The 21,541-nt window shown below is 41.4% G+C and overlaps 1 protein-coding gene across 11 annotated transcripts in view; it reads left to right on the plus strand.

Annotated features, from left to right (window-relative positions):
• Nucleotides 1–21,541, plus strand: part of AP2B1 (adaptor related protein complex 2 subunit beta 1) — a 142,204-nt gene that overhangs the window by 109,622 nt on the left and 11,041 nt on the right. For all 11 annotated transcript variants that reach the window (XM_055258827.2, XM_055258832.2, XM_063628561.1 and 8 more), the window contains 2 exons: nt 17,529–17,613; nt 18,537–18,623. In XM_055258827.2, the coding sequence (XP_055114802.1) occupies nt 17,529–17,613; nt 18,537–18,623 (172 nt within the window). The remainder of the gene's footprint in view (nt 1–17,528; nt 17,614–18,536; nt 18,624–21,541) is intronic.

Below are 21,541 nucleotides of genomic sequence, written 5' to 3' on the forward strand. Positions count from 1 at the left end.
GGATCTACTATCCAAATGATCCCTGTAGACCTAAAAATATTCCACCTAAAATATTCCATAAGCAGTATGTAGGTACTGGAGTCTTCATTATGAAAGATTAAAACATTTTGCTGTCAAAAAATAAAATAGAAAATTACTTACTGTGATTGCTACTTCCAGTTTGACATATTCTTCATGTCCCATCAGGACTATAAACATATTCTTTAATCTCATCTGAGAAATTCAATATATTACATATTAGATATTCCTTTTTTACTAGATTGTCCTTAGTGAGAACAGTCCTTTATCTTTTTTTATCAAGATAATCAAGAGTCTACTAAGCAGTATCTTTTGTCTTTCTGTAACCAGCACTCAGCTACTGGTTTCTGGGATCTTTTAGCAGCATATCTATTAATAATAACTGTCTTATTTGAATGGCCACACATAAGCAATCGGCAAGAGTTCTTATTCTGTTAAGCAAAGGTGTCTGATGGATCAGAAATCTGTCCTCAAAGGCAGGAGACAGTTAAACACCCAAACTTGGGTCACATTACCCAAGTAATAGAAATCTGTGCTGATATCCTGAGAAAGGATAATAAATTTCACACAGTAGTTCTAAAATAGTAATAAAAGTGATTTGTGGGCTTTTATTTGTTAAATTCACAGCCATCTTTTTATCATGATCATAAGCTAGGAGTTAATGATGGATAATGGCATCAGTTTTATGTTTCTAATTTAATAAATGATTAGAAATAGATTTAACCTTGTGGTCTTTAAATTTAAGCTTGTAATGCAGTAGAGGACTTTGAATTCTGGATGTAAAATAGCTACCTCTTTCAAGTCCTGGCTGATAAAAACCTATATTATAGGTTGGAATTACAGAGAACTCACTCAGATTTTTCCTCAGCTGGATTGAATTTGAGAGCCATACCCTGCTCTCATTCATGTTTACTCTCTTACATTTTGCTATAGCATGATGTTTAATGAGATGGGGAAGAAAGTGCATTATTCATACTTTTTAATGAAGGGGTTATGCATAGGCTTTGTAGTATTAAGGTCCATACATATTTGAGTAAAACTGCAGAAAAGCTTTGAGCCATGTGACCATGTACACATAAGGAATGTAAAATCTCATAGTTGGAAGGGATGGTCTTCAATTTTGTCTATTTCAAACCTTATCTGTTTTTGATGGAATTCACTCTGTCTTGGCAGTGATGGGAAAATCAGTGGGTACACCAGTGATTTGCTACCCTAAATGACCCATTCTGTCTTCATAAAACTCTGTTAGGGAGTTGTTTATTTGGCGTTTTTTTGTTTTTGTTTTCTTTGGGGGGGCGGGGGGGGGGGAATCGGAGTCTCACTCTGTCGCCCAGGCTGGAGTATAATGGTGTGATCTCAGCTCACTACAACCTCTACCTCTCAGGTTCAAGTGACCCTCCTCCCTCAGCCTCCTAAGTAGCTGGGATTACAGGTGCCTGCCACCACGCTCAGCAATTTTTTGGATTTTTAGTAGAGACGAAGTTTTTTCACCATGTTGGCCAGGATGGTCTCGAACTCTTGACCTCAAGTGATCCGCCCACCTCGGCCTCCCAGAGTGCTGGGATTACAGGCGTGAGCCACCACACCTAGTTGTTTATATGAAATAAAATGTCTTCCTTTAGGTTCTATCTGTAGATCCTAGTTCTACGTTTTGAGATTTTTATAAATTAAGTTTCTGAATCAAGGCACCCAGGGTCTGAAAGTCAATCAGGTGGGCCTGTAATGAAAACATACTTTGTCTGAATTTATTTTCTTTTTTTTTCTACTTAAGGAAAGCCTAAGTTTATGGAAAGGCATTTATATAATGTCAGTTTTATTGTTCTAATTTTAGAAGAAAATCCAGTTAGAAGGAGGGACCCTGGTAAATGTAGTTGGAATCAGTTATAGTTTGGAGACTGAAGGAAAATATTATCTAATCACTTTTGAAAAGTGTGAATGAAAGATGATCCTTGACTTGGTAGCAGCCTTCCTTTCCAGGAACCCCTGAAGGAGTTGAAGGGCAAGTACTCAGAACAGGAAAGCACAGAACTTGTCGATTCCATAGCTCCCACTGTGCTCCTGACAGTAATTTATGTCCCTCTATATGACCTTCTTCCCCAGTGGAACTACCCAGAGACAGCATCTGTGTTCAGTGGCCTGCCCATCTGTCCAGTCATCTTGACAGCAACGTGTCCTCCTTTTGTCCACGTAAGGTTGTACTGTCCACCAGGCAGAACATAGGCAAAACAGTGAACTCATTTGATTTTTAACTTGCAGCTAACTAATCTGAGGATATATGCTTAATATCTAGAACCTAGATTTGATTCTAGATCAGTTTTACCCCTGGATTGAAAAATCAGTTATGTTCATTGACACCAGTTACTGCCTCTTATTACTGAAGTCTGTTCTTTTATTGAATTTCTACTAGGTCTTCTATGACATATTAAATTAAAGTGGAATTTTAATCACTTTAACTGATAGTTTTCCAGTCTTGCCTTCACGATTTTTTGATTCAGTACAGTATGTATTAAATGTTTTTGTTTGTTTTTTTCAGTCAGGGTCTTGCTCAACTTCTCAAATTGGAGTTCAGGGGCACAAACATAGCTCACTGCATCCTCAACCTCCTGGACTCAAGTGATCCTCCCACCTTAGCCTCCCAAGTAGCTGGGAATACAGGTGCATGCCATCACACCTAGCTGATTTTTTTTTTTTTTTTTTTTTTTGTAGAGTTGAGGTCTGGCTGTGTTTCCCAGGCTGGTCTTGAACTCCTCGGTTCCAGCCATCCACCTGCCTTGGCCTCCCAAAGTGCTGGGATTACAGGCATGAGCCACCACACCCGGCCTAAATGTATTTTTAAAGTTTTACAGGCTCACGCCTGTAATCCCAGCACTTTGGGAGGTCGAGGCAGGTGGATCACTTGAGGTCAGGAGTTCGAGACCAGCCTGGCCAACATGGCAAAGCTCTGTCTCTACAAAAATACAAAAAAGTTAGCTGGGCATGGTGGCGCACGCCTGTAATTCCAGCTACTCAGGAGGTTGAGACAGGAGAATCGCTTGAACCCAGGAGGTGGAGGTTGCAGTGAGCCGAGATTGTGCTATTGCACTCCAGCCTGGGGAACAGAGCAAGACTTCATCTCAAAAACAAAAACAAAACAAAACAAAAACCCAGTAAGCCCTACATAGCAAATAATAGCTCAAGTTGTCCCTCCGCCCCGCTCTTCCCACCCCTGACTATTAACATAAACAATATTCAAAGATGAGACAGCAGCAACCAAGGGCATATCAGCCAGTACATGTAGCTGTGTAGCTATCATTAAAGGGAAAAAGAAAGACTGGTCCCTTTCGGCTTATCTGTCAGGCAGGCTGAAAGGCCTGTGAAATTATTGCTGACTGTTTCTGGCAACTGGAACTATATAGAGTAATTCTGTTGTAGGCTGCTAGAAGAGGAGAGGATTAGGGGCCAGTAAGATTTCTGAAGAGTAACTGGGTTGATCAATATAGTATCACAGGTGGATTATACATTGGCAGAAAGCAGTCACATGTACATTTGCTATAAGTTCTGGATTTATTTTATTTAACTTATAAAACTTACAAAATGAGGAAGCTACCCAGGAGTAGGAACAGATGCAGTGTATCTTAGCATGATTTTCCCTTGACCCTGGGTTCCCTGTGAGGCACACAGCTGCCAGTGACATAGGTATGTCACTGGCATACCTATGTCAGTGACTTTCACATAGTGGTGAAAGTTGCTTAATTCTTGCTATACCACTGGCCTCTTCCACTCAAGTAACCCTCAGGTAAGTTACCTGTTATACTCAGATATCTAACTTATAGCAAATGTATATGTGACTGCTTTCTGCCAGTGTATAACCTCCCTGTGATACTATTCTGACCAATCTTTTTTATTGGCCCGTAATCCTCTCTACTTCTAGCAGCCTACAACAGAATTACTCTACATAGTTTCAGTTGCCAGAAACAGCCAGCAATAATTTCACAGGCCTTTCAGCCTGCCTGACAGATAAGCCGAAAGGCACCAGTCTTTCCTTTTCCCTTTAATGATAGCTACACAGCTACATGTACTGGCTGATGTGCCCTTGGTTGCCGTTGTCTCATCTTTGAATACTATTTATGTTAATAGCGGGGGTGGGGTGGGGCTGAGGGACAACCTGAGCTATTTGCCAAGTAGGGTTTACTGTTGAACTCAGGTAACCATGAGTATAACCAGCCAGTGGTATAGCAAGAATTAAGCAACTTTCATCTGCCCACCTGGAAGAACTTGCATTAATAGTTTCTAAGCAGAAAAGGCAAAATCCTACCAAAGGTCTCCAAGACCTTGGGTGATCTAGCTATGCCTTTCCTTCCCTCCTTTCATCATTGACTTCATCTGCTACTCCTCCGCTTCACTATAGCCATTCTGGTCTCCTCACTGATCTTAGAATAGGGTATGCTGCCACCTCATGACCTTTTAATTGACTATTGTCCTTGTCTGGAATGTGCCTTCTCCCAGTCTCCATATCTGTGTAGCTTACTTACTTACTTTAGGTTTTTACTAAAGTAGTACCCAAAAAAGAGAATAGAATGATAGTTACCAGAGGATGGGAGGTGAGGGGAATGAAGAGAAGTAGGTTAATGGCTACAAACATACAGTTAGATAGAAGGAATAAGTTCTTTTTTTTTTTTTTTTTTTTTTTTTTTAAGTCTCACTCTGTTGCCCAGGCTGGAATGCAGTGGTGCCATCTTGGCTCACTGCAACCTTCGCCTCCCAGGTTCAGCCTCCCAAGTAGCTGATTACGGGTGCCCGCCACCACACCCGGCTAATTTTATATTTTTATTGGAGACAGGAGTTTTGTCATGTTGGCCAGGCTGGTCTCAAACAACTAACCTCAAGTGATCTGCCCACCTCAGCCTTCCAAAGTGCTGGGATTACAGGCCTGAGCCACCGCACGCCTGGCTAAATAGTACCTTTTTAATAAAAGATTTTCTCACTTCACTCCCAGTACTACCAATCTCCCTTATTTTTACCCCATAGCATTTCATTATATTTTAATTACTACTTAATTATTTATTACCACCTCCTGCCCCTCTCCTACTAGAATGCAAATTCCAAAGGAACAGCAGTTTTTGTCTATGTTCCCCCCCCCCCCCCCCCCCCCCCCCCCCGCTATGTCTCCCAGTGCCTGGAGCAATGTCTGCCACACAGTAGGTGCTAGATAAATATTTGTTATTGAATGAGTCTTTTTGCTTTCATTTAAGAAAGTATTAACCAGCATCAGATTCATCTAGTTCTTGAACCAAACTAAGCAAGGCTATCCCTTCATCTTAACAAACAGAGGATCCCTAAACACAGCCTCTGCCTGTTGTTTCTCAGCAGCCTTGCATTCTATCCTCTGACTCTGATACAATACGCTTCTATCTGGTCTGGTGCTGGTCCCAAGTTTAATCTGAAGACTGTAATTACAAATTCATTTTCTCTCAAGTAGGCAGAGCAAATATTAGAAGCTGTTGCTTCCTTGATATTAGGAAAGGCAAGATCACAGCACATTAATGGACCCTATTTTCAAAACTGGAGATGACTAGGAACATAGCACATGTTAACTGTGCTCACATTTTGGGAATTTTTTCTGTTGCTAACTTATGTCTGTATGTCTCTTTAAAATTGCCACCATGAGACTATTAAATTATTATTCTAAAGAGCCTTAGACTATTTTGGTTAATTTAATATTTCTAGAGTAAATTTGGAAGCTCAAAATCAGAGTAAATGATGAAGTTCAAGGATGCTCTTACAAGTGTTTTGGAGCCTCAGGGAAAACTGAAATCATTTAGATGCCCGACAGGAAATGGTGCTGAGCAAGCCCTTTTTACTGTGAAAACAGAAAGAAGCCTGTCTTTTTCCTAATCCTGATAGACACAAAGGTGTAAGGAGGCAAACTTTAAAAGCAAGTGCCGCCCGACGCGGTGGCTCCCGCCTGTAATCCCAGCACTTTGGGAGGCTGAGGCGGCGGATCACTTGAGGTCAGGAGTTCAAGACCAGCCTGGCCAACATGGCAAAACCGCATCTCTACCAAAAATACAAAAATTAGCTGGGTGTAGTGGCATGTGCCTGTAGTCCCAGCTACTTGGGAGGCTGAGACAGGAAAATCACACAAACCCAGGAGTCAGAGGCTGCAGTGAGCCGAGATCCCACCACTGCACTCCAGCCTGGGTGACAGAGCAAGACTCCATCTCAAAAGCTAGGGCAAAAAAGTTGTCTTTTAGCAATAGATATTCATTATTTCTCTTTGCTTTTAAGAAAACAATTTTTTCAGATACTCAAAACAGTCTTTTGCCTTTAAATGGAAAAAAAAGTTTTTAAAAAAGGGTAGTCGTCTAGCACTTTTCAATATCAGGTTTTTCTTTACTTGCTATTAGAACGTTTACTTTGGTGGGAAATCGGTGTGATAAGGAGTGAAAAGACTGAGACCCATGAACTGAAACTCAATTTTGGAAATAAATTTTTTTCACTCAATGAGACTTAAAAAATGAACCACCCAGCTGCACTGGATTTTGTGTTGGGACTTTGAGGGTGTTTTTTTTTTTTTTTTTTTGGAGACAGCATTCTCACACTGTCTCCCAGGCAGGAGTGCAGTGGCGTGATAACAGCTCACTGCAGCCTCAACCTCCCAGACTCAAGCAATTGCCTCACCTCAACCTGACCAGTAGCTGGAACTGTAGGTGTGCACCACCACACTTGGCTAACTTTTTATTTTTATTTTTGTAAAGATGAAATCTCACCATGTTGCCCAGGCTGGTCTCAAACTCCTGGGCTCAAGCAGTCTTCCTGCCTTGGCCTCCCAAATTGCTGGGATCACAGACAGGTGTGAGCCGTGCCTGGCCTCCACAGTTTAGATGGCTGCAGTGATGGCTATGGGTGGGCTACTTTTTCTACCCTCCACAAAGGTAGTCTTTCATGAAAGTTGTGACCTATTCACCCTTTTTCCAAATGGCTTTACAGAGGCGGGGTGGGGGATTCTCTTTTAAAGCAGTACTTGAGAATCTATTTCAGTTGCAAAATAGTTAACAGAATTTGATTTGAGTAGTTCTGACCTTGCTGTGCTTTGGACTTCTCCCGTTTGACAGCCCTGAAGGTTCGTCATTCTAATTTACTCCTGCCCAAATGGTGATTTTGACGGTTTAATCCAAAGTCTTTTAAAGCAGTGTCTATTCATACCACTTTACAATCTTTATAGAATCTTTAGTGTTCTGGATATTTAATTTCTAATTTATGGTCTAAATTATTTGAGAGTTTGTTGAGATTGAGATTAAGCAGATCTCATAGCAGAATGGGGACTACAGGAGAAGTCATAGTATTTCAGTTTCAGTGTCTTTTGGTTTCTGTTGGCTTCCTTTCGAATCAAGGCTTTACTAAGAGAGATTGGCTCTTAAGAGCTCATTGCCTTTTTAAAGCCCAATAATTATATGTGCTACTAGAGGATTTGCAATTTTAGAGATCATCTGGAGGCTCTGTTCAAAGCTTTCATTTCTGGTTCTGAGAACTGTTTAAATATGGAAACTTCAAACGCTGAAGTGCGTATTAGGGACATGGAACCACTGCCTAATCTGTCAAATTTTCCCTATATAAAGGGTTCCACTGTCCACATACTCTTAACGAACAATGTCCTAATGTCTCCTGAGAATAAATCAGTATGGCTTTATACTCAGGATGAACAGCAGTTTGGTACCATTTGAGGCCTCCTCAGCTATCACATAATCCCCCTGATCTGTTGGGTGGACTAAGAAAGAATACGGGAAGAGAGTTCTTGTTTGAATCCTAGCCTTGGAAGTGAACTAAAGACGCTGTCCAGTTTAAAATGGAATTAGCACTGGAAGGAAAGTCAATTGACATTTCCTGTGTTCATTACTCTTTCTGCTATGTTTTTAACTCTATCAAATATTGTCTAATATTATAAATAGACCTTTCTGTTTTGTCAGGGTCTCTGAGAATTCCCAGATAATTTATTGGTCAATAGAGTTTGAAATCCTATTTAAACTTTGGATCACCAAGCACAGTGGCTCATGCCTGTGTAATCCCAGCACTTTGGGAGGTCGAGGTGGGAGGATCGCTTGGGGTCCAGGAGTTTGAGACTTGCCTGGGCAACATAGTAAGACTAGTATGTCTAGTCTATTCTAGTATGTAGACTCGTGTCTACAAAAATAACAGAGTTAGCCAAGCATGGTGGCACACGCATGTAGTTTCAGCTACTCACGAGGCTGAGATGGGAGGATCACTTGAGCCCAGGAGGTCAAGGCTGCAGTGAGCTGTGATCATGCCTCCACACTCCAGCCTGGGTGACAGAGCAAGACCCTGTATCAAAAAAGAAATTAAAATAAATAAAATAAACTTAAGATGGTAAATATCTTTTGGCATTGATTAGAAATGCAGAACTACGTGTTAATTTAACTCCAGCACCTAGCAGAAAGGGCCACTTCTGCTTGAGTCTCAGATGACATATATCACACAGTTGGAGTAAGTACCATTAAAAACCTGTCACTCAGAGCCACTCCCCTAGGATCTGTTGACTAGGTTGTGTGGTACTTAAAACACATCTGAATCATCATTCCTCAGAGAACTGGAGATGGTTGACGTCACTGCCTGGTCCTAGCTTGGACCAGCCTGCATATAATCTTTCCAAAAGCTAAAAGGAGAAAAGGAATAAAAGAAAAAAATAATTCTTCAGAAATGTGGAAAGGTCACAAGTGACGTTATGGAAGAGCAGATGATATAATCTCAAAGGCGAGCCCTGTACTGTTTCACTTGGTTTTCCTTGTGGCAGTGCCTCCTTTGGTTACCTGTGGTGAGAGGTGGGGTAAGAGGCCTCATTTGCCAGAGTTCAGACTGAGTTCATGTTGTACCTTTTTATAGTACTTTTGAGTATACTGGTACAAGGTTAGAATATTAATTTAGCCTGTTCATCTCCAGGTGTCGAGATTGTAGCTCCTGCAGCAGGCTTCATGGAAAGAAACTAATTGCTGGTTACAGGCTGAAGCTGACAGGTTGCTCTTTCCTTAGCAGCCACTTAAAGTAATTTTAAACAATCATTGTTATTATTAAGCATTTATAGCTCGCTTTTATGTTTTCAAAGTGCCTTATAATTTCTGTTTGCTTTCCTACTGATGTCCCTAAAAAGCAAGTTAATATTGTTATGGTCACATGTTGCACATGACATACCAAGGAAACAGAGGATTAGGTAATCTTCTTGGTACTATCTGTGATCTGCTTTGGGCATTCTCAAAGCAGAAGCTGAGGTGTGCATTCTCTTCCTTCACTCATTGAACCCATTTTCTCACTGCTTGCTTTAGTGTGTGTGTATTGTGGCTTTTATACTTTTTTGACTGCAACTTACAGTAAGAAATGTATTTTACGTAGTGTATACACACACACAATACATAAAACTAAACAGTTTCAGGAAACATTACTTACTCTTCATGAGATGCACTGTGATATTTTTCATTTTATTTTTTTAATGCCAGTTTGAACCCACTTAGTTAATTTTAAGAACTAGCAATTGGTCATGACCCACCAAGCTAGGGATACTTGAAGCTAAAGAATACACAATAGCACATTTTCCTAGAGCATCAGTTTTATTCAAAGGTAAAGAGAGAAATATATTAAAACATATATGGGTATATTATGGGATTTAGCATGGAACTTCAAAGATATTTTGTTCTTATGATAGTCTACTTCCTATTATACCCCTAATCTTGACCCATCCCCCTGCCTCTTTCCCAGTATGTGTCCATTCTTTCCTCTTCTGTTAAGGGAAATACACTAGAAAAATGTGAGAAATACTGTGCTTTTGGAACTTTGTTTGTTTGTTTGTGAGACGGGATCTCACTCTGTTACCCAGGCTGGAGTACAGTGGTGCAGTCATAGCTCACTGTAACTTTGAACTCCTGGACCCCTATCCTCCTATCCTCTTATCCTCCTGCTTCAGCCTCCTGAGTAACAGTTACTCATGACCAAAGGCTCATGCCACTGCACTCGGCTTTTTTTGTTTTGTTTTGTTTTGTTTTGTTTTGTTTTGTTTTGTTTTGTTTTGGTAGAGACAAGGTCTCACTTAGGTTGCCCAAGCTTGTCTGGAACTCCTGGCCTTAAGTGATCCTCCCTCCCCCTTTGGCCTCCCATAGTGCTGGGATTACAGGAGTGAGCCACTGCATCAAGCCCCATAGAACTTTTAAGTTCATTATTATGTAAAGCCAAGTGAGGTCAGAAACTTTGTATAGTTTATTTTACAACTGTTATTCTTACTCAGCACCTATTCTGTGCCAGTCACTATTCTAGAAACTGAGAATATTGTGACAAATAGAAGCCAGGAATTCTTTCCCTCATGGAATTTATATTCTACCACAAGTGGGGTATGTGGCATGGGGACAGGCAATGAACCAGCGAATCAGTACAATACATAGTATATCAGATGGTAGGGAGGACAGTGGAAAAATATGAAAGAAGTATTGGGACAGTGGAAAAATATAAACTGGAGTTGGAGGTTGGGTGGTACAGTTTTACAAAAATATGTTGGTCATGGAAGACCTATCTGAAAAGATAATATTTGGTTAAAGCAAAGACTCAAAGGAGACAGGGAAAGAATCATGGATTTCTGGAGGAAGAGCATTGTAGACAGAAGAAACAGCAAATGCAAAAAGCCATGAAGTAGGAGTGTACCTGCTATGTGCAAGGAAAGAACAACAGGCTCCTGCAGCTGGAGTAGAGCTAGCAAGGAGGAGAGTATTAGCACGACCTCAGAGAGGGTGGAGGAGTTGGATTATAGGCAATTGCAACTTTGCTTTTTATTCTGAGTGAGATGGAAAGGTTTTAGCAGAGAAATATTTATGAGCTGACCTACATTTTAAGATCACTCTGGCTGCTATGTTGAGCATATACTGGGGAAGCTAGGTGCTGTGAAGGGAGGGTATAGGGGGATGTGGCTGGAAGACTAGTGGAGAGGCAGAGAGACTGTTAAAGGCTTTGCAGAATCCCACAGTAGTTACCGAGTTTGGAAAGACAGCAGGAGGTTGTATTTGGAGGTGGGGAGGGGAGATTAAGCGTTTGGTTTTACCCCAATGAGATACTATCTCACACCAGTTGGAATGCCTATTACTAAAAAAATTTAAAAAAATAACAGATGCTGGTGAGGTTGTAGAGAAAAACACAATGCTTATATACTATTGATGAGCATGTAAATTAATTCAACCCTTGTGGAAGACAGTGGTGATTCCTCAAAGACCTAAAAATGGGCCGGGCACAGTGGCTCACGCCTGTAATCCCAGCACTTTAGGAGGCCGAGGCGGGCGGATCACGAGGTCAGGAGATCGAGACCATCCTGGCCAACACGGTGAAACCCCGTCTCTACTAAAAATACACAAAATTAGCCGGGCGTGGTGGCCAGCGCCTGTAGTCCCAGCTAGGCTGAGGCAGAAGAATGGTGTGAACCTGGGAGGCGGAGCTTGCAGTGAGCCAAGATTGCGCCACTGCACTCCAGCCTGGGTGACAGAGCGAGACTCCGTCTCAAAAAAAAAAAAGACCTAAAAATGGAAATACCACTCGACCCAGCAATCCCATTATTGGATATATACCCAAAAGAATATAAATCATTCTATCATAAAGACACATGCACACATATGTTCATTGCAGCACTATTCACAATAGCAAAGACATGGCATCAACCTAAATGCCCATCAGTGACAGACTGGATAAATAAAATGTGGTACATGTATACCATGGAATACTATGCACCCATAAAAAAAAGAATGAGATCATGTCCTTTGCAGGGGCATGGATGGAGCTGGAGGCTATTATCCTTAGCAAACTAACACAGGAACATAAAACCAAATACCACATGTTCTGACTTATAAGTGGGAGCTAAATGATGAGAACACATGGACACAAAGAGGGGAATAGCACACACTGGGGTCTGCTAGAGGGTGGAGGGTGGGCGAAGGGAGAGGATCAGGAAAAATAACTAATGGGTACTAGGCTTAATAGCTGGGTGATAAAATAAGCTGTACAGCAAACTCTGATGACACAAGTTTACCCATGTAACAAACCTGCACATGTACCCCTGAACTTGAAATAAAAGTTAAATTTTTTTAAAAAGAGTTCAGTTTTAGACATATTCCTTTTGAGCAACCTATTATCCAAGTGAAGATATTAAGTAGGCAGTTGGATATATATGTGATCATTGATTTCCCTCAAGCAATCTAGGCATGATGTTATAGCTTTTGGAAAATAGTTTAGAAACTTGTCTGGATTATATCTTCCTACTATCTATACCTGTTGGGATCGTGAATTTTCAAATAAGAAAACAAGAAACTGTCTTTCTCTTTTCCTATCTCCCTCCAACAACAATGTCATGCTCTTTAAGGCTGATTTAGTTATATTTAAGAGCAATCAGCATCAGGATTGGAATTAAACTGGCTTCGTACTGTGTTTTTCCCTTGGTTCTTTTTTAACACCCAAAATATGATTGGCATATCCTTGGAGAACCTAGCATTCTTTGGGTTGTGATCCACTACCTGTGTTATCCTTTCTTAGCATGTAGATATTATTTAAATCAGTGATTTGAAACCAAAAGAACCCATACATCATCCCATCCCCCCATTCCTGCCTCATTGAGAATCAGTGTGCCTAATGAGAGATGTTACTGATGGGATTCTGTTATGTATATGAATGATGTGGAGGTAGAAAAAATGTTGAGAAACACAGTATTTCATTTTTATTTGTTCAACATCTTCCCCTTATTTTCATGCAACAAATATTTATTGAGGTAGTCAATATGCTAGCGAAGATGAGAGACAGACCCTGCACTCAAGGAGCTCATTGTATTATAGGTGAGCCAGAAGTAAGCCATTATTATATGCTATCATAGAATTGTATGCGTTGGGTGCTGTGGGGAGGTGTTAGAGCTTTCTGGGAAGTGTTAAACTTGAACTGAACCTTAAGGTTAAGTAGGTATTTTCCAGACAGTGCTAAGCTTAAGGAGAAGAAAATATTAAGCAGAAAGAACAACATATAGGCTGAGTGCGGTGGCTCACGCCTGTAATCCCAGCACTTTGGGAGGCTGAGGTGGGCAGATCACGAGGTCAGGAGTTCAAGACCAGCCTGACCAACATGGTGAAACCCCGTCTCTACTAAAAATACAAAAATTTGCTGGGCGTGGTGGCACATGCCTGTAATCCCAGCTACTCAGGAGGCTGAGGCAGGAGAATTGCTTGAACCTGGGAGGCGGAGGTTGCAGTGAGCCGAGATCGCGCCATTGCACTTCAGCCTGGGAGACAGAGCCAGACTCCGTCTCAAAAAAAGAAAAAAGAAAGAATAACATACAAAAAAGGTACAAAGCTGTGATTTTCAGTGTTTGGGGAATAAGAAGTAATTTTGATGTGGTTGAAGTTAAGGAAATAGGCTGGAGAGGTAGTCTGGAGTCAGATCTGGGGAAGCCTATATTCTTGAAATGAACCCAGTTCTAACCTAGAGTGAAAATATGAGAGCTGCCAAATACAGATTTTGAAAAGCTAATGTAAAAGCGATGAACTGCTTCCCCCAGTGAATGACCTATGTAGTTGATCCTATAAAGAGATGATAATTTACCAAGGCAGTAGCAAAAGGAATCATTAAGCTAACAATCTGCCGATAAGCCTTTTAAAAAATCTCTTCTAATCTCTTTTTTAACATAATAGTAGTACTAAATCTGAGCATATGTAAGATTTCAGATAAGTCTAATGTTGTTATCCTTAATTAGGATTCTGAGTAAAAAAGGTAAAACAGGAGATGGTGAAAGCAGAGTGAATTTATTTTTTATTTTTTATTTTTTTGAAATGGAGCCTTGCTCTGTTGCCCAGGCTGGAGTGCAGTGGCACAATCTCTGCTCACTGCAGCCTCTGCCTCCTGGGTTCAACTGATTCTCCCACTTCAGCCTCCTGAGTAGCTGGGACTACAGGTGCATGCCACCACGCCCAGCTAATTTTTGCATTTTTAGTAGAGATGGAATTTTGCCATGTTGGCCAGGCTGGTCTCAAACTCCTCACCTCAGGTAATCCGCCTGCCTCAGCTTCCCAAGGCTCACATGGTGGTTCACGCCTGCTGGGATTACAGGCGTGAGGCACTGTGCCCAGCCGAATTTTTCTTTTTTGAACAGACACTTACTACAGTACTTATGAGCCAAGGCTGTTCACTGTGCTGTGCAAATGTTAACTCATTATCCTCATAACAACCCCATGAATTCAGTACTTTGTGATCTACATTTTACAGACAGGAAACTGTCAGAGTCAGAATTTGAAATCAGGTGTTCTGGCTCCCAAGTCCATGCTCTGAACCTCTGTATCTGCCGCTTCTGATGTGTGGGTATCCTAGCTCCTCAGAAAATTGTTCTACAGTAGAAGTCCCAGGAAAGCCCTCAGGGTGTCCCAAAACTCCCGAAATTCTGTGGCAAAATGTTGTGTGTACATTTTTCAGCAAGAGAGTCAGTGGCTTTCCTCTGTTTGTCCAAAGGGTCTACAGTGCAGAACAGTTTAGCACCACTTACCTAGAGGACCATTTCGTGTCCTTTCCATTGTTAAAAGGCTCCTATTGGCATAAGGATTCTTTTGGAAGAACAAGATGTTTACAAACCCATTCAGACTTCTTAGATAACAATGTTCTAAATTAATTGCTTATCCAGTTGATCTTCCTGGGAACTTTTTCCCGAATATTTATGCAAGGTCCCAGATTCAGAGATTATAATTATTTCATGTAGGGTAGGGCCTGGCATCTGTTTTGAAAAGCCTTTCCAGATGATTCTGATACAGGTCTTCAGTTAAGAACCACTAATATTATCCTCTAGAGAATGGGGATACTACTTTATAGTCAAAGATAATCACTTGCATTTCACATGAGACCTTTACATGACCCACCATTAGCCTACCCCCATCACCCCAGTTTTCACTTTTTTTTTTTTTTTTTTGAGACAGTTCGCTCTTGTCACCCAGGCCAGAGTGCAATGGCACAATCTCGGCTCACTGCAACCTCTGCCTCCTGTGTTCAAGTGATTCTCCTGCCTCAGCCTCCCAAGTAGCTGGGATTACAGGTGCCCGCCACCACGCCCAGCTAATTTTTTTTTTTTTCATATTTTTAGTAGAGATGGGGTTTCACCATCTGGCCAGGTTGGTCTCGAACTCCTGACCTCAGGTGATCTGCCTGCCTCAGCTTCCCAAAGTGCTGGGATTACAGGCATGAGCCACCGCACCTGGCCCCAGTTTTCACTTCTAAATGTTCTTTACAGAGCCTAGCGCTGTCTCAAGGTCTTCTTGCTGCCCTTATTTGAAATAAGAGTTCTCCTCTCTTATCTGCCAAGTACCAGGTGAGTTAGAAAATACTCTTTCCCGGAAGCCCACGGCTGGCGTAAATCTTTGACAGTAGTGCTGTAGTACATCCCTTGTTGTTGTTGTTGTTGTTTTGTTTTTTTTTGTTGAGATGGAGTCTTGCTCTGTCACCAGGCTGGAGTGCAGTGACACGATTTCGGCTCACTGCATCCTTGCCTCCTGGGTTCAAGCGATTCTCCTGCCTCAGCCTCCTAAGTAGCTGGGACTCCAGGCGTGTGCCACCACACCTGGCTAATTTTTTGTATTTTAGTAGAGACAGGGTTTCACCATGTTGGCCAGGATGGTCTCAGTCTCCTGACCTCGTGATCTGCTTGCCTCAGCCTCCCAAAGTGCTGGGATTACAGGCGTGAGCCACCGTGCCTGGCTTTCCTTTTTTTTTTTTTTTTTTGACAGAGTCTTGCTTTGTCACCCAGGCAGGAGTGCAGTGGCCCTATCTCAGCTCATTGCAGCCTCCACCTCCCAAGTTCAAGCTGTTTTCCCACCTCAGCCTCCTGAGTAGCTGGGACTACAGCCACGCGCCTCCGCGCGCAGCTAATTTTTGTATTTTTGGTAGAGACGGGGTTTCTCCACGTTGGCTAGGCTGATCTCGAACTCCTGACCTCAAGTGGTCTGCCTGCCTCATCCTCCCAAAGTGCTGGGATTACAGGCGTGAGCCACTGCACCCACCCATGCTCTAGTACATCCTAAAGAATGCCTTTAGTTCCTCTTTCCTGACATTACTCTGCTTAAATTCACCAGATTCAAGCTTTTTGAGAATCCTATCTCAGCATTTTGGGCATCAGGCCATGTTGTATATAGGTCACAAACTCCTAGCCTTGTTAGTTGACAGGTTAAAAGCAAGGAAAATAATTGGATGGACACTTCTGGGAGAGAGAACACAAATATTATGGAGAAGGGAATACAGGCACCATTTAAAATAAGGAAGGTAAGTTGATACTAAATGTAGAAGGACTGGAAGTAGTTTAGAAAGAGGATATTTGGATCTCATAGCCACAGTTCTAAGAGGTCAGTATGCTGTTGAAGTGTAGACATTTGCCATAAAAGGCAGAGAGTGAGAATAGTATACTAGATAAGCACTTTTTAACTTTATGTTTTTAGAGCAAAATGAGAAAGAAACAGGTATAGTTACTGATCATAGAACTTGCTCAGATAAATGTTTTCCTACAGCGCTACAAGCATAGATAGGAAAGTCATTAGTGACAGAAACCAGTGGGAGGTGGTGACTTAGAGCAAGTCTCCTCCTACTCCCTCTTCTTACAGTATAAGGACCTTATAATGTGCTACTGTGCAATCTGCCTGTTCCTGAATGTATATACCAATCAGTGTTGCCCTGAATAAAAGTACTTACTGTAGCTTTAAAAAAAAACAACAAAAAAAAACAGCATGCTCTGAGTTAAGCAGGCTATGGTAGAATCATAGTTGAGAAGTTTGTATTGTGAGAAGAAAATTTATTTATTTGCTCGCTTAAAGGTTTTTTGTTCTTATAGTCATCAGGTTTACCAGTGTTGGGCCCAACAAGCTTTTTCCAACCATAAGACCTGGGAAATAAGGTTTTATAAAAGAAACAACTTTAAAACTGATATTTAAAAAAATAAAAAATAAGAGGTAGTATGGCACTAGTTATTGTGGGGAAAAATAAAAATCAAGGTTTAGCGTCAAGTTTCTGTTTGAATCCTAATTCTTCTGTGTACTAGCTACATGACTCTGGATGTTACTTAGTCTTTCTAAACTGCAGTTTCATTATCTGCGAAATGAGAGGGGAATGATATCTACTTTGTTTAAGATCGTTATAATGTGAGTTAGAAATAATATCATTAATAGGTAACTTAATAAGTGGTAGCAGCTACTATTAATCATAGAGAAAAAAAATCACAGACTAGATTATTCGTGTTATACAAGTTGTGCCTTGAAGACAGGCCTTCTGGAAGGGGGTAGAGTTGCAGGTTGTCACAGTTCTATGACAATGGAGTAAGTAAGGGTGTGCTTTGCAGTATATGAGCCAGTTTGTCTTGATTTGGGGAGACCTGCACTGACCGAAAGAGGAAGGAAATAGGGAGGCCTATTTCTAGACACAGCGCTGTTCTTTTCCTCCTACCTGGCTCCTTGTGATGTCCTCATTTTACCTTGTTGCTTTCCTGGCAGGTGGCTGTGAAAAACAATATCGATGTCTTCTACTTCAGCTGCCTCGTCCCACTCAATGTGCTTTTTGTAGAAGATGGCAAAATGGGTAAGTACGTTCCTGCCTATCCTGCTGAATATACCTTTGCCCTTCCTCTGCATGTCAGGCAGAGCATAGCCCCAGAAGTTTTGAATTATTTTGAGGTTAAAAAATTGGGGTAAGGATATTCTAAAGCTCTTAATAATTGCTCATTATTTATTCTCCTGTGTCACAATTGTTCTTGCTCTGCCATTGGTCTCTAAATCACAGTGCCCAATATCCGAATAATCCAGTCACCCCAGGATACAGAGTAAGAGGTTTGGGGACCAGGTAAATATGGATTTGAATCTCAGCTCTGCTGTTTATTTGCTGTGTGACTGGTCAAGGTGATAAACTTTTTGGAACTTCCGTTTCCAAATTTTCAGTGTAAATACTTTTTATAATTATTTCATGAGATAATACATGTAAATTTAGCACTTTACTCTGTACTAAGTTCATACTGCCTCAAGCTAAGAATTCAGTAATTTGTAATAAACCATCAGAACTCCCGATATGCCTATTGACATTTCTCTCTTCCCTTATTTATGAATCACAATCTAATAAAACTGGCTTATATTGGTGCATATTAAACTATGTTGGCACTTAATTGATTTGATTCTCACAATAGCTCTTGGAGTAGGCAGAACAGATGTAATTATAGATAAAGAAATTAAGGCTCAGAAAGGTCATAAGTCACCAAAATAGGAAAACAAGGGAACCAAAATGAAACCCTAGATATAGACTCTTTTCCAATTATCCTAGTGTTACTGATGACGGATTAATTGATCTGAAGTATAGCACTTTTGCAGAGCTCAGCATTGGCTCCAGTCCCAGCCTGCTGCTAGCTGTATTGCAAGAGCCAGCATGCCAAAGGAAAAATGATGCAAGGCATCGAAAATCAGAATACTGACAGCTTATGCACATCCATCCTTCCCCTCTGCTTTCCCATACAGAGCGCCAGGTCTTCCTTGCAACATGGAAGGACATTCCCAATGAAAATGAACTTCAGTTTCAGATTAAGGAATGTCATTTAAATGCTGGTGAGTAATATACTCTAAATTTCAGTTTCATCTTAGTAAATCAAATTAGATATTTGAAATTTTAATCTTTCTTTTGCCTACCCTTTTATCCTCCCCCATATCTACTATGTTTCTAGTGGGTATATATGGTAGATACATTACTTTGCAAACCTCTGTTTAAAAACATGGTATGTTTTGATGTAGGTACTAGATTACTTACAAGCTAACATTTAAGAAACAAGCTAGAATTGACCCATCTATCCAGTTCTTCACTAAAGATGTGTTAGTTCTGTTACTTAAACATCCTAATAATCAAAAACTGAAGTGGCACTTGAGAACATGCACTCCCTTAGTAATTGAAAGGACCATTTTCTTCTTTTATATCAATTTTTGGTATTGGAGGAAGGTTGACTTTCTTTCTTAGATTCTGTACTTAGAACCCTGTGGTTATAATTAAATAATGTATCATCATTAGTGAAAGCCTCGTTGGGCTAAGCATGGTGGCTCATACCAGTAATCCCAGCACTTTGGGAGGCCAAGATGGAAGGATCTCTTGAGTCCAGTTCAAGACCAGCCTGGACAACATAGTGAGACCCCGTCTCTATAAAAGAAAAAAAAGCCTAGTTGGTAAACTTTTACTGCACTGCCCTGTGCCAGCTTTCATATGATGATACTAACCTCTTTAATCACCGTTAAAGAGCTCCGTACTCTTTCGTAGTTAACTTTATCACTGTAAAGGAACATGAAAGGGGTATCCCAAGAAGAGAAACAATAGCAGCTATTAGTCCCTTGGGCTGTGTTTCTCTGAAGGATTTCTCAGGAATGAAAGGAGCACTAAGTTATTTAGAGTCCTGCCTTTGTTTCATTGTTGCTGTTTCTCTTTAGAGCTCTTTCTTTCTCTCTCTTTTGAAGTTAGTACTAGGCTTTGTGAGTTTGAATGAAAGTGAGCCTTGGTGCTTGGTCGGTACCTCCTCTTTCCTCATTTACCCCTCATTTACTCCTGCATACATTGGTGGTTCTCATAAGGGATTTCCAACACATTGCCATCCTCCCGTTGCAGCTGGAGCATAGCACTGGGGAAAGGAGGCAACACGGCAGTACAGAAAGCAAAAAAAAAAAAAAAAAAAACACAAAATAATGCCTTCTCATTCCAGCTTCCCCCCACCCTGCCAGCTCCCCGGCCCAAGATGGAGTCTCGCTCTGTTGCCCAGGCTGGAGTGCAGTGGTGCGATCTCGGCTCACTGCAAGCTCTGCCTCCTGGGTTCATGCCATTCTTCTGCCTCAGCCTCCGAAGTAGCTGGAACTACAGGCACCCGCCACCACACCCGGCTAATTTTTTTGTATTTTTTTGGCGGAGACGGGGTTTCACCCTGTTAGCCAGGATGGTCTTGATCTCCTGACCTCGTGATCCGCCTGCCTTGGCCTCCCAAAGTGCTGGGATTACAGGCATGAGCCACTGCACCCAGCCCAGCTTTTTGTTTTTAATTTTAGTTTTTTATGGCTCTATGTAATATTCGTCTTCTGTGTTCAGATGAATCTTATAGGGCTTTTGAAATCCAACATCATAGTGATCAGCTTCTTCCTGTGATACCTCTTTTAAACGTGATGCTCCTATAGGCCCTCTCTGAGGCATTCAGGGGACTGAAGCCCTCCTGGAACCCTCAGAATAAAAGACATTCAGACAGGCATCTTTGCATATAGAAACTTCAGACAGATGTTTGCCTCTGATAATTGTTTCACGTCTCTGGAGCTCTTGGAGAGGTGTTTGAAGCATGGTCTTCTGTAATTTCCATCATTATAATTAATTGTTTCAATTAATTCAATAATTGATTTGTTTCATTTTGTGTCATATTTGAAGAAGATGACAGTGTCATCTGTCCCTCACTTTGAGGCTCACTGGTGGATCCTGTTAGAGGAGCCACCTCTGTACCCAGCTAGGAAGAGACCAGGCCCCTGGTTATATTCACCTTTGTGGGAGTTGGTTCAATGGCAACATTTCAAATAGCATGTTCCTCAGAACACTTTTCCCTTAAGCAAAAGGGTTTTGGGCCGGGCACAGTGGCTCACGTCTGTAATCCCAGCACTTTGGGAGGCCGAGGTGGGCAGATCACGAGGTCAGGAGATCAAGACCATCCTGGCTAACATGGTGAAACCCCGTCTCTACTAAAAATACAAAAAATTAGCCGGGCGTGGTGGTGGACACCTGCGGTCCCAGCTACTTGGGAGGCTGAGGCAGGAGAATCGGCTTGGATCCAGGAGGAGGAGCTTGCAGTGAGCCAAGATCGCGCCACTGCACTCCAGCCTGGGTGACAGAGCGAGCCTCCGTCTCAAAAAAAAAAAAAGAAAAAAAGCGTTTTGTTATCCATGAAAGTTGAAAAATACAGCATATGCTAGGCTTCACCTAGAAATTGCCATTGCATGTTAGCAGACTAAAAGTTCTGAGAAGTGCTATATTGAAGAAACCTATTTAACTCAGTGTTAACTGAACTTATTTGGCCTGGGAATTTAAAATCACAAAATACTTATTAGTAACATCATGTGGACCACCAGTATTCCTTGAACATGATCTGGAAAACACTCTCCAAGAGAGAGCAGAGATAGACCAGAGTGATTGGAAAGCAGGTTTTGTTTCAGACATGTTCAGTATGAAAGGGACATGGTTGTTCAAAAAAGAAAATAGAAATTTGGGTGATTGAGGACTTTGGTCTGTCAAAATAACAAAAAGAAAAAATCCTCCTGCTTTTAGACTGGAGTTTTGAACTCTTATTGCACCTCGGCATGTTTTTGTGATCTTATCAAAGGGGAAGTGTCTGGCATTACTCCTAGTGGGGCTGTGCCCTTTGATGTCGTTTCTCAGAGCAAATTCAGTTTGGATCAATTCTGTCATGGCCTCACGCCAGTTGCTCCATGCTGTAGGTGCTCCAAATACCAATGAATCA

The sequence above is a fragment of the Symphalangus syndactylus genome, chromosome 20 (genome assembly GCF_028878055.3).
Source record: "Symphalangus syndactylus isolate Jambi chromosome 20, NHGRI_mSymSyn1-v2.1_pri, whole genome shotgun sequence".
Taxonomy (NCBI): Eukaryota; Metazoa; Chordata; class Mammalia; order Primates; family Hylobatidae; genus Symphalangus; species Symphalangus syndactylus.